At 49.4% G+C, this 13,354-nt stretch overlaps 2 protein-coding genes across 3 annotated transcripts in view; one reads left to right on the forward strand and one right to left on the reverse strand.

Moving 5' to 3' along the window:
• Nucleotides 1–439: 439 nt before the first annotated feature.
• On the reverse strand, nucleotides 440–7,132 carry ISCU (iron-sulfur cluster assembly enzyme). The gene is made up of 5 exons (XM_037511018.2): nucleotides 6,988–7,132; nucleotides 5,234–5,347; nucleotides 4,140–4,250; nucleotides 2,449–2,527; nucleotides 440–966 (listed from the first exon to the last, which is right to left on the reverse strand). The coding sequence occupies exons 1-5, from the start codon at nucleotides 7,099–7,101 to the stop codon at nucleotides 881–883; spliced, it is 504 nt and encodes a 167-aa protein (XP_037366915.1). The 5' UTR covers nucleotides 7,102–7,132; the 3' UTR covers nucleotides 440–880.
• A 1,415-nt stretch (nucleotides 7,133–8,547) lies between these two features.
• Nucleotides 8,548–13,354, forward strand: part of SART3 (spliceosome associated factor 3, U4/U6 recycling protein) — a 30,518-nt gene continuing 25,711 nt past the window's right edge. For both annotated transcript variants that reach the window (XM_054695289.1, XM_037511020.2), the window contains exons 1-2: nucleotides 8,548–8,884; nucleotides 13,112–13,238. In XM_054695289.1, coding sequence (XP_054551264.1) covers nucleotides 8,573–8,884; nucleotides 13,112–13,238 — 439 coding nt within the window. In that variant the 5' untranslated portion in view covers nucleotides 8,548–8,572. The remainder of the gene's footprint in view (nucleotides 8,885–13,111; nucleotides 13,239–13,354) is intronic.

Below are 13,354 nucleotides of genomic sequence, written 5' to 3' on the forward strand. Positions count from 1 at the left end.
GGCCAGGAGGAACTGCTTAACCACCAACCTGTGTAGGGCAGAGACCCCAAGTGTCTTCCCTGGGGCTCGGCTCATCTGCTAGGAGGCTGCCAGCAGTCAGGGGTGCCCACACCTGGGTGCAGCGCGCATGAAAACTGATTCCCCAGGTGAAGCATATTTGATCTACAGCTTCAGACTCGCTTAAGCCAAGAGCTCTCAGATTTCAAAAACCAGAGAAATCACAGTAACTGGGCTGGCCCTGAGTCTCAGTCCTCTGGCCCTCATGGAGCAACGAGACGCCAGGCCCTCCCGCCCCCACCCGTGTCCCGCAGCACATCACGCATTCGGTTTTGTGAAGAGCTGCAGTCTTTACTGTTGAGTTTGCTCAGAAGTGTGCAGCTGTCACCATGGCCCAGCATCTGAGCACCCCAATGGGCTCTGGGCACTTGGAGGCAAGGGTCCAAGAGACAAGGCTGACCAGAGAACACTGTCTTCACTCTTTTATTTATCACATACACGCTTCTCTGCCTGATGGACAGTAACCAGCCCTCGCGAATACTCACGCCAGGGCACCCGATTTAATCTTCTCCAAAACAGAGTCCGGCAAATTAGGTATTTGTGCATTTCATGGACCAGCAAAACTTGTTCAATTCCGTTTTGAGGCCCCACCATTCAAAATATACATGAACTAGGGTAAGGCGATAGAAGTGGGCGCACAGAGGCCACAGGATTCAGAACAAGCAGACTGTATTGTGCCGGCACAGAGCCACGAAGGAACAGCAGTGCGCATCTCATAGTGCGGGGGCTATTATTTATTGCAGCGCGAGGGGCTTCTGAACATCTATGCTCGCAGGCGGGTGGACAAACTGCCAAGTGACCTGCTAGGGGCTTTGCTGAAGGCTCATTTCTTCTCCGCCTCCCCCTTCTTGGGCTCCTGTTTCAGCTTGTAATCAGCCAGGGCGGCTTTGATGGCATCTTCGGCCAGCACTGGAAGTAGTGGAAAGAAAGTGTGAGTGTCTAGGATTGGAAGAAACAGCCCTAGGAACAGCATCTCTGAGGGCTGGGGGGCAGCCATGTTGGGGGGCAGCAGCAAGCCCTAGAGCCAGCCGGTCCCGGAGCTAGAGTACTCCTGCCGGGGGAGCTAGAGACAGACGGGAAGAGGGCTACACACCTGAGATTCTAGGTCAGAGCCTTGGCTGCCTGGAATCTACTTTCTCTTCTGCAAACTGGGACAATCTCATGCTTTTCCTGCTAGGGCAGCATGAGGACTTACAGAAAGTGTCTGACACGGAGTAAGGACACCAAATGTTAGTTCTCATCTGCTTACATGGAAGTCAGGAACAGATGCAGGACGCTGGTTAAGGTAGCAGGCCTCACTTAGGTCATGCCGATTAGTTGACCTGATGGCCTCTGGTACTTCACACTCTAGTGACCCCAAGTTTGAAAATTTTATTTTGGAGTCAATATTAAAAAAGATGCAATGGGGGAAAATCAAAATGGAGATCCGGGAAAGCCAGCTAACAGCAGGGAGCATCACTGAAGATGTTAGCAAAAAACAGGTTCATGGAAAGTCCAGGGTTTTTGGGAAACGGCCTGAAAATGTTTACAAGCTGTGGTCTGTGTTCACCGGGACTTGAAATTTCAACTCGAGTGGAAAGAAGCTGGGGCTTAGCCGACTTAGGACTGCGTCAGCATCACCCGCCCCAGTGCTCAGCACTTCTCCTGTGAGCCTTAACCCTGGCAAGAGGCCCAGCTGCTGATTTGAACTACCTTGGCCAGTCAACCTCCGCCAATGAGTTAAGGTTACTGTTTCTCATTCCTTCTTTACCTTGGAAAGGTTGGGAGAAGCTTCAGAGACAGGCAGAACTGGAAAGCCAAGTGCAAGAGTTCCGGCACCTGGGCTTGCCCTCAGACAATGCAGAGGCTGTTACCCAGCAGGGTGGGGTTAACCCACAGACCCAGAGGCACCCCGACCACAGCAGTGCTGGGCAGGAAGTGACAGGGCACGCAGAATAGGTTAAGGAGAAAGCTGAGTTTCCTCCTCTCTAGGCTGTGATTTTACTAGAGGGGTAGGCACAGCACAGATCCTGAAATCAGACAGGGGCTTAAATCCTGGCCCTTCCGTTCAGGGAGCCATAGGGCTGGGTGCCCCAATTTCCTCCGTGGCTCAAGATGTCCGAATATCTCCTTCTATGGACTGGAGGACGCTTCTAAGCGTTAGAAATGGTGCCAAAGACAAGCTCAGCCCAATGCCCAGCACAATGCCTGTCCTGAGGCTCCTGGAGATGGCTGGGACCACCCTATTCTAATGATTATGAAGATGGACTCCGTGGCTCTAACCCTGGTGGGTTATAAAGATGGACTCCGTGACCAAAATGACTCATCGCCACTCTCTCGATGCACACTGACACTATTATGAAATAACTACCAGCTGTCCGGCTGGCTGGCACACTGTGCGCGGAGACTTACTGGAGCAGTGCAGCTTCACCGGAGGGAGGCAGAGCTCCTTGGCGATATCTGTGTTTTTGATGGTCAAGGCTTCCTCCACCTGAGAGACACAGGAAAGAGAGGCAGTTTTAGTGTCTTGAGCAACAGACAATAAAAAACGCCAGTGGTCGTCAGGGCAGGGTGGTGGGATGACTTCTGTTTAGGAACCCCAAACAAGGGGACCCCCATCTGCTTGTCAGGCTGTAGCCGGGATTGTCAGTCTGAGGCATGCACTCCCATGTCTGGTGGGCGAGGCAGGCCAGCAGCTATTTCTATAAGCCCAGAGGAGAACCTGCATCTCTTAGGGATGTACTAGAGGCCAGCAATATGAGTTTTCCTTAAAAAGGCAGTTATGGCCTATGCTGGTGTTTGGATTAGCAGTTTCTCTGAGGTCCTAATACCTAACCCCTCAATTAGTGCTGAATGGTGCTGGGGAGGGTGGAAAAATGTCACACAGGCCGGTGTCACTCCAGGCTGGTGGCGGGGGCACACCTGAGACCTGGAAATAGAGCTCTCATTGGGTTCCTCCTGTCCTCAAGGAAGAATCTCTCCTCCAGACATACTGAAAGGGACCTAAGGTTTAGTTGAGTGTCTAAGGGCATACCCTGGGGCAGGAAGTTCTTTGCCTGCATGAAAACTCAGATGAGGCTCTCAAGGTCAAAGAAAGGCCCTCTTTCTCCCTTCTGCTCACTGATCATCATCCTCTCATAGAGCCACAGATAACTGGCTCCTCATTTCCACTCTCCCTGAGGACAGTTTTTGACAAATCGCTCCAGAGCCGCCTCCTGCCGGAACAGGTCAGGTTCATGCTTTCTGGGCACAGGGAACCTTGCCAGGAAGAAGGCCTGAGCCATGGAAAGCAGGCAGCACGTGGCCTGGCATAGTCCCTGCTATAGTGGCCCAGTGCCCCAGGCATGCTGCTCCATGAACTTGGTCCCTTGGGGCCACAGAGATGAGAACCCTGCAACGTGGCTTTTCTGAGTAAAGACTGGATTTAGAGTTCAGCTTTTTACCAGGTTTCCCTTCACCTTCTACCCCTGCAGCTGCTGGGAAACGAGGTTTTGACAGAACAGGAGGGAAAAGACATTCCAGCTTTATTTAACTCTACCTTCACAGGGTCTGCTGGGCAGCCACCTGCGTCACTGCTCTGCTCTGTTTGCTCCCTTTGCCCCCACCCTCGTTGTTTCGGATGTTTTAGCCCCTATTTTAGCACTGGCTGATTGTAATTTCATGAATCCTCAGAAGCCACCTATGATCTTTTCTGAAACATGAGGGGAGAGAAAAAACAAGCCAACAAACCATTTTACCTCCACACTCCCGAGAAATAACACAGCACCTTTTAGCAAGTCAAAGAGCTTTTTTGAGTTCTACTTTATTATAGGGGGAGATAGGGATCTTTTTTCTAGTTAATTAAAAACAAAATGCCACTAAAACCTCCAAACAAATAAAAATGATCATTAATAACCACCACCTCCAAACTAAAAATCACTTAACAAGATTATCCATAATTCCCAATGTGAAGAAGAATTTAATAAAAATCTGGGTAGGAAAAATTAAAAAAAAAAATTATTTTGAAAAAATTATGATTTTTTTTTTTTTTTCTCACTTACTGGGCCCTTCTTTGAACTGGGAGCCAGGTTTGTGGGGAATGTCAGACTTGGAAGCAATCTTACCGTTTTCCCTTTCACCCATTCAGTGGCTAATGAGCTGGAGGCAATTGCAGAACCACAGCCAAATGTCTTAAATCTGGCATCCACAATCTTCCCATTTTCATCCACTTGAATCTAGAAGAGAGACAGGAGTTAAGTGGTGATTCCTGGTGGCTCCCTGCAGAGCCTGGCACTCATGGAGGGGTCACCGAGTCTCCCCAGGAGCTTTGGTCTTGCTTCCAAGTCTTTCAGTCCTGGCATTAACTACTGAGTTCACTTTAATTCAAAGAGTTTAGAGCCGAAAAGTTAAACATGAGAATAAGTACAGAGAATTATACCGGCCTAGTAAATCCACTCTAGTTTGTTTTTTTTGCCCGATATTTTTGCTCATGGCTGCTGGGTTGATGTGATTCTATAAACACGGGAGGGTCTGCAATAAAGGTCTCTGCCTAATGCTTTTTTGGGGCACCAAATTACAACTGGTAGCTCCCTCTTGCCTTGTTTCTGTTTTCCAAGACAGGCATGAAAACCTCTGGAAAGCTGCCCACCCACATGAAGTAGACTGTGGCTAAAGCTACTGTTTACCCAAAGGGCCAGTCACCACCTTCATGCTGTCTCCAATTTGGGGAAGGTTTTACTTACTGTATTTCTTGTTTCACTGGGGACTGCTAGCTGAACAGTTATGGCTTTCCTTTGATCAGTAAAATTCACAAAACCTTTTGTTTAACTGAAGTTGGAATGTAAGCTGACACAGTGCATAGAAAAGTGTGATCAGTTTACTATGTCAGAAGGGTAAGCACAGTGTAACAGAGACCTAGGATTCAGTCCCTGCTGTAATCACTTATAACACTGACTCATCTCATTTCCCAGGAATCAAGATGGAAACCTTGACTGAAATATTTCTGTACAAACTAGTAAGCAGTGTAAAGGCAAAAGGATCATCATCACTACCATTAAAGATGAAAACAGGGGACTCCCTGGTGGCCTAAGGGTTAAGTCTCAGCACTATCACTGCTATGGCCTGAGTGCGATCCCTGGTGAGTCCTCTCATCTGCCCCCTCCCACCCCCCCATATCCCAGCTCTTCTATGCAAAAATAAAGATGAAAACCAGTTGCACCTGTAACTTCATCACATCACCACATGCTGGAGCTCCCACCAAGCCAGTTCCGACATTTTTAGATGTCTTGTCAAGGGAGCCCACATTTCTGGGATTTTCATAATGATCCACTACCTGAAATGAGAGGGTTAAAAGAAATCGTAGTTCTCTTTTGGTACTGGTGCCCCTGACTTGATGGCAAGTTTTTCAGTCAGCAACCTGTACTTGGCAGACAACTGTTAAATACCAAGTTTCACCTGAGTAGGAAGGCCTGCCCTCATGCCAATGACAACCATTTGTGACCCATATCTTTTTGTATCTCTTCTCCACCTATCTTCAGAGATTTGAGCAGTGTTTGAGATACTGTAGGAAAATCACGTCTTAGTGCCATAATGTTTTAAAATCAGGTAGTTACTTGACCTTTACCTAAGTGACAAAAAACATTGTAATTTCCAAATAAAATCCATTAAAAAAAATGGCTTAATCAAAAATTCTAAAAATAACTACAGCCCAGGAAATGAAGGCGTTCCCAGAAGCCTCAAGGAGACTATCAGAGAAGGAGCAATGCATGGAATGTGTCCACAATAACAATAGTAATAAAAAATACATACACTAATAGAACACCGTACCCAGACTTCAGGGCCCTGAAATCAAGCCTGGCACAGCAGCGCGCCCTAGTGGCTGACAAAGGTCGCGAGCTCAAACTCAAACAGCGTGTTCTTGTCAACAAAACACACCCCTGAGGTGGGCGGGGAGGGGTGACGTGCTCCGCCAAGGCGAAGCCCGGACAGAATTAAATCCCTCTTCAGACTGGCACACAGATGGCTTGATAACCTTGAGGTCTGCATGCAAGCTAACTGTAACTGTCCCAATCCTCCTGTCCCCTTCCCCCGCCCCTCCCCTACGCATCCGACCACGGCCTTCGACGCCAAGCCCAAGGCCCTGCACGACAATATCCAATCTGGACTTTTTGATCCAGGCTGACATACTGCATCCTTTAAGCAGTAGTTTCCCAAGGGAAGGGCTCTCAGGCCCAGGGAACTCTGCGCCTCCAGCAGGCCAGGACTGCCAACCACGCACTTATCTCTACTCCCTATCCCTCTACCCCCACTCCCTCCGGCTCAAAACCAAAAAAACCCCCCAAAAACCAAAAACATGATGACTGCTGGTTACGTGTGTGACTTCACCCAGAGGTTATAAGCTTTCAGAAGACTAACAACAACATCAAGCACCATGAATGTGCTGTGTACTAGGCACCGTGTCCGCTCTACCACAAACACTATCTCATGCAAGGGGCTAAGAGCCTCATTTGTTTACAAAAAAAAAGGGGGGGGGTGCGGGGGTCTAAGCAGAGCCTTGCCCAAGGTCACCAGGGCAGGGAGGGCGGGGGCCCGGCGCGCGTCCCCGGAGCCCGGCTGGCAGGTCCCCGCAAGACCCCCTCGGGCTGCCAGAGTTCAAAGGTTGGACGCACGAAATCTCGGACAACAGCGGGGTCAGCTTGTAGCGCGCGCTTCTTATTTTTATTCAGCGTGCGGTTAGGCTTACTGCGTAACGAGGCAAAGCGAGTCAGGGGCAGAGTCGGAGCAGAGTCGTGGCGCGGGCTGCGCCTCCGTCCAGGGCCGAGCGCCCCGGCCCCGGCCCCGGCCCCGACCCCGGCCGCGCAGAGCCCGGCGGCCCCTCTCCCGGGGCCAGGCCTCCGCCGGCCGCCGACACACTTGGGCCCCCCCGGCGCTCCTCGCACTCCCGGCTCCCCGCGGACGCGGACCCGCTCCTACCTTTTTGTGATAGAGGCGGGCCGGAGCTGAGAGTTCCCTGGCCGGCAGGCGCGGACTCCGGAGCAGCAGCGTCGAAACCGCCCTCCTCAGACGGCCCGCTCCAGCCGCCGCCATCTTGCGGGCTTGCGCCTGCGCAGGCCGAGCGCGAGACCCAGGGGCGGGGCGCGCCTGCTAGTCGGCTCCCAGCTGCGAGCGCGCGTCCTCTGACGTCACCGCGACTTCGCGCCTGCGCCCTCCTGCTCCTAGCACGGGCCCTTTGGGGCCTGCCTGGGCCACGCCCCCGGGGGCGGGCGGGGCGCGGAGCGGGAAGGTCCGAAGTTGCTGCAGGGCGGGTTCTCCCCGGTGCTGGGCTCTCCCCGGTGCTGGGCTCTGGACCCGAGACCTCAGCCTCCACCGGGGCTTTCAAGTTCGCAGTCTCAAAGCCCACAGCCAGAATGCGGCGCAGAAGGTCACCCAGTCCTTTCTTGACATTATTTTGCAGCTGAGGAAGTTGAGGTTCAGAGCACTTTAGTAACTTGTCCAGGGTTGCCCGAGTGAGGTTGACCTGAGGTTTGAATTCGGACAATGATGGGTTAGGACCTCAGTCCTGCACCTTCCTGGCTGCGTGATCCCTGGCGTGGGGCTCTTTCAGCCTCGATCTTGTCTTTTGGACTAACTAACGGGCAATGCTTCAGTCATCCATTGAGCAGGTTATGTGTTAGCACCTACCACGTGTCAAGCAGCTAAATTAGGGTTTGAGTATTCAACGGAAAGAAAGAGACACAATTCCTGATGTAATTAACATCATGCTGATGAAAGCAAAAGCAACGAACAAAACCAGCAGGAATTAACTACTTCAAAGCCTGGGGAGCTTAATTAAGAAGCAACGAATACCATGCCCTGATTATTAAAAAAAAGTATCTATCCCTGGTACCTATTTTTATATAAAACGAACTCACAATTTACATGAAAATGCCTTGCAATCAGGAGTTTCTAACTAAATGTTCAGTAATGTAGTTTAATAATATTGGTTTGCTGAACATGATTTTGCAAACCAGAAAACCCACGTAGTTGACGCCTAGAAGGCAGCAGCTACTATATAAAGGGGAGGAATCTTTTGGAAAGTGGGGCTTTCTTATGAATGATGCAATCGATCCTTCCCTGAAAACTTGGGGCTTTCTTTGCGTTTGAGGCTCATCAAACTGAATCACGCTCCAGCTCAGACTAGGAGGCAACGAAGACATTGATGCCAAGAATCATTTTGACCTTCTCAAGATGGCGCCAAATCCGTCACTACTGTCACCACGCTCCCTCCAAGACTTCCGCTAATGGCCTCCACTTCCTGTTCAAAGACCCCACTTCTGTCCAACGTTGTGACGGAACACATGCGGTGTTAATTTAGTTTTTATTTCAACGGGGACTCCCCTAAGTATTTAAAGATAATGTGCGTCGCAGGTATATCGCTGTTTCCCCCTCATCTGAGGCTCACGGGTTCTTTAGGAGGCAGGTGTGGGGGGGTTTTGGTCAGGCGCGCGCCGCGGGCAGCCTCTACCTCGGCCGGTCTTCGGAGGCCCAGTGAAGACCCGAGAGTCGCTGCAAGTGCAAGATGGCGACTGCGGCCGCTGCATCGGCTTCGGAACCAGAGGCTGAGCCGAAGGCTGCGCCCAAGGCTGAGGGAGAGGAGGATGAGATGAAGGCAGCTAGAACGAGGAGGAAGGTGTTATCTCGGGCCGTGGCCTCTGCGACGTACAAGACCATGGGGTCAGCGTGGGACCAGCAGGAGGAAGGCGTGAGTGAGAGCGACGGAGATGAGTACGCCATGGCTTCCTCGGCGGAGAGCTCTCCCGGGGAGTACGAATGGGAGTACGACGAGGAGGAGGAGAAGAACCAGCTGGAGATCGAGCGTCTGGAGGAGCAGGTGCGCCGGGGCGTTGGCTCTTTCCCGTGCGCCCCAGGTCCAGCCCGTTCTCCCCGGCCCTTGGCGGTAATAAAGCCGCCAAGACGGCAAAACCGCTATCAGCCACCGCAGCTCCTATTGATGCGCTTACTGCTGGCTCCGGGCTTTGCCAGCCTGGTCTCCCCGAGCTCTCCCAACGAGGCAGGGAAGGAAATAGTGTTTTACGGGAGGTTACTGGGTCTCCTAGTGGAGGGAAGTCCCCCCCGCCCTAAGATTACATTTCCTGGTGGCGATTTGGGCCTTGAACTTTGAACCAACTGCAGAACTTCCATTCTTAGCCAGGGCTTTAAACTATGTCAGTAGTAAGGATACAGTCTTAATTGTCAGTTATTTTTCCCGTGGGAAGGATGACGATAAAATGTGGCGTGGTAGAGAAAGTACGGACCCTGTCGACAATAACAGAAATGAAAAGAGAGAGATTTCAGCGGCCAGTGGCTAAGGCTCCAGTTCTAGCGTTTCCACACCTGTGTGTGCTTGGATTAATTTCTTAACTTGTGATTCTCGCCTTCCAGCTCAGTGCCTGCCCCCCTAAGGAGTAAGGTGATCTCTAACTCCTGTGTCATTCAGGGGTTCAGCAGGAATAGGTGGCACTTTGAAATTAGGATCATTTGAGAAAAGATCAATAAAGGCAATAAAGGTACTGCCTGCTTGTAAGGGTGTGGGCTGGGAAATCAGGAGCAAAGATTTAATATCCTCGGACTAGTAACTGCTGGACCTTGTGTCCACCCTTAGACCTGAAGGGGTGAGGGGAGTGACCTGTTACCTGAATAGTTGTATGAGAAGATTTGAAACCTTTGGTTGAAAGGGTTCAGCCCAGTTTCCCACAAGGGATTGGGATTGGGGGAAATACCCTGGCCTCCCTCTCTTCCTCTCTCCAGATATCTGTTGGTGTCTTCTGCTGGGCAAACCTCCTGGAAGGGAGAGAGACATGGGGGCGCCTCATGGAAGGGATTGATCACATTCTCATTTTACAGATGAGGAAGTGGGCTTAGAACATATGATTGAAGGATTTGCTCATAGTCATTCATTTGAACTTTTCAAGGTTGTCTTTGGACCACACGGGATGTGAAATCACTCAGTGATGTGAAGTAGTTAATCTAGGTTACCCACATCACCTTGCTGGGTGTGAGTTTCCTTGTAATGTTCTCTCTGGCAGTGATATTTTTAAGTTGTGAGGTTGTGATATCATCCATAGATGTACCTTGTCCCGTTCATCACATCTGATTCTCAAAGGATCCAGTTGGACATGGCAGGTGTTATAGGTAAGTATGCTGGTGTTCAGTCTTGTATTCATCGAGCAAATGCGGCATGACAGGAGGTGCCAGGCTGACTGTGTGCCCGTCCTTTTGGGAGGACTTCTTGCCTATCTTTCAGACTTCTGGCCTTGGGCCTTTCGAGTAGCCATTGGCTTACTGAGTCTTACTCTTCTGTGATGTGGTGGAAATAGAATCATTTATTTTAGTGGTGTGGGTACACAGCTTACTAGGGAGGAGGCCAGGGCAGAGGCATCTCCGGTACAGGTGCTCTGCGCTTTGTCTGCCCTGCCTCAGGTCTCTGAGACTGGCCCAGGATGGGACCTGGCAGGTGATGGTGAATTGAAGAACCCAAAGAACCTCTGACTTTATCTCCCATTTTCTGGGGTTTTGAAAATGGGACTTTTCCAAACCTCCCTCTTGTCTCATCCTAATCCCACAGTCTCTAGTTCGTGCTGTAATTGCTATGTGGTGGAACATAATGATGAATGACTTCCTCATAGGCCTGTGAATAACTTGGCTTTCCCAGATTTGTGAATTCTAGTTCTCATCCTTGAGTGTATTTTAAGGAATCTCAGAATTCTGTTTTCTCTGTCTGTGTAGCAAAAGCAAAGATTTTTCCATTATTTGTGTTAATGCACTGACACTGTTCGTGGTACCTCCTGGGGCCCTAGCTGCCCTGGCAGCATGGTGCAGTACAGAGTTGTGTGTGAGCTCACACCCTTTACTCAGTGGTAGAAAGACCTTGGACAGTTATTTCAGCTCTCTGAGCCTGGCGTCCCATTTGATAAAATGAAGGTTGTAATAATCCTCCCTCATAGGCCTGTGTGAAGCTAAAGTGACACTATGTGCAGAAAGCTCCTGGCAGTTTTGCACTCAGTAGGTGCTATGCGAAAGGGCCTGTTCCACTCTCCTTTCCCATGGCTGTACCAGTTGCATTCTTTCCACCAGGCCTCCTTGCTGTCTCCACTCACCTCCAGCTCCAGGTCCTGGAGTGAGGGGCTTAGGAAAACATTTCACAGATCTCTCTAGAGCATCTTTTGTTAATTTGTTCAGAGACCAGAGTAGACCCACATACGCACTTGTTTCTTAGTGCTCATGAGACATTGGAAATGTCTCATTTATTTATTTTTTTTAAGATTTATTTGCTTATGCATACAAGAACTGGGGTGTAGGCCAGAGGTGTGTGTGTGGGGTGCGGGAGGGGGAGGTGGAAGGATTCACCAGAGACAGTGGGAGCAGAACAGGTGGATTCATTGAAATACACTGCTGAGGGGAGCAGCGGGTGAGACAGGAGAGGTCTGCTAAGCCATGTGGGTCTGCTCCCTGGTGGGGGATCGAGCTCAGGCCATAGGGGTGATAGTGCTGAGACTTAACCCCTAGGCCACCAGGGAGGCCCTCATTGTGGTTTTAGCTTGCATTTCTGCAGTGACTTATGATACTGAATATGATGTCCCTTATTTGCCATCAGTAAATATGTGAATGGGTATGCATCTATTTGGATATACATGTTGGCTTGTTTTTTTTTACCCATTTTCTAATTGTTTTATTTTTTACTATTAAGTTTGGAATTAAATCTTTTAGATGTGAGTCCTTTCTTAGATATGTGGTTTGCAAATAATTTTTCCAGTTTGTAGCTTGTCTTTGCATTCTCTTAACAGAGTCTTTTTACAGAACAGAAGGTTTTGACTCTGATCGGGTCCTAACTTGCTGACACTTTTTTGCCATGAGCAGTTGTTGGATTTTGACAAAACCATTTTCTGTACAATTGCTAATCATCATTTTTGTCCTTTAGCCTGTTGATGTAGTGGGTTACAGTGGTTGGCTTTCAGAGATTGAACACGCGTGCTTGGAGTCCTATTTAGTCATGGCATATAATTCTTTTTCTACATTTTTATTCATTTCTGTGATTTTCAAAATTTTCTTTGCGTTTAACTCAGATTTTTCTACTGTTACAGATTTCTGGTTTGATTCCATGTGGTCAGAAGGTCAGAAGACATATTCTGTATTTCTTTTCAGTTTGTTGAGGTTTGTTTAATGGTCTTTTTTTTTTTTTTTTTTTAAGATTTATTTATTATTTATTTATACAAGCACTGGGTACAGTCAGAAGCGCGGGAGGGTGAGAGAATTCACCAGAGCCAGAGCGGGGAGCAGAGCTGGCAGAAGGACCGAAGTACACTGCCGAGGGGAGCAGCGGGCGGCAGGAGAGGTCTGCGCACCAGTGGGACCCTCGCCCGGCGTCCGGGGATCAAACTGGCGCTGCAGAGGCTGCGGGTAGCTTCATAGCCCAGCGCTCAACCGCTGCGCCACCGGGGAGGCCTGTTTAATGGTCTTAATGTATGTTCCATGGACACTAGACAAAAGGCATGTATATTCATTATTGTTGCGTGACCTGTATATGTCAGTTAGAGCACCTTGGCGGTTGGTGGTGAGCTCTTTTCTCCTTCCTGATTGTATCTAATAGAAGAACTACCTGCTTCTGAAGTGGGGGGAGTTGAGGCCTCCAGCGCAATTGTGGATGTGTCTGTTTCTTTATCAGATTTTGATTCACTTATTCTGAGATGCTGTTATTTGGTACATACACATTTAGGATTGTTTAATCTTCCCGGTAGGTTAATCCTTTCATCATTCCGTAATCTTCCCTTTTGTGTCTGGTATTTTCTTTGTTCTGAAGCCTACTTTTTGAGGTACTGCTGTAACCACTTCTGCTTTGGGGGATTAATGTTTACATGGTATACTTTTCTCATCCTTTTACTTATTGTAAAAGGCCTCTGTCATTGACTTGTCTTCCCCCTAAGGGTCAGTGCTGGTTTTTCAGTGACTCCCCCATAACACATTTATTTTGTCCGAAGCAATTGTGGGTTGTCGCCATCGGTGACAAAAATGAAGTTATTTGATGATGGCATCTTAATTTCAGCTTCACTTTTCCTTTCAGCTGTCTATCAACGTCTATGACTACAACTGCCACGTGGACCTGATCAGGCTGCTGCGGCTGGAAGGGGAGCTCACCAAAGTGAGGATGGCCCGTCAGAAAATGAGTGAGATCTTCCCTTTGACGGAAGGTAATGCATGTGTAAGCCAGACATGTGGAGAGCGTGTGTTCTTTTCATTGCTGAAAGTGGGCTACGTGCCTTAGAAGGAATGTGGAACATAGAGTGGGCAAAAGAAAATCATCCAG

Source organism: Talpa occidentalis, unplaced genomic scaffold, assembly GCF_014898055.3.
Source record: "Talpa occidentalis isolate TD23 unplaced genomic scaffold, MPIMG_talOcc4v2.1 talOcc4.14, whole genome shotgun sequence".
In the NCBI taxonomy this organism is placed as follows: domain Eukaryota; kingdom Metazoa; phylum Chordata; class Mammalia; order Eulipotyphla; family Talpidae; genus Talpa; species Talpa occidentalis.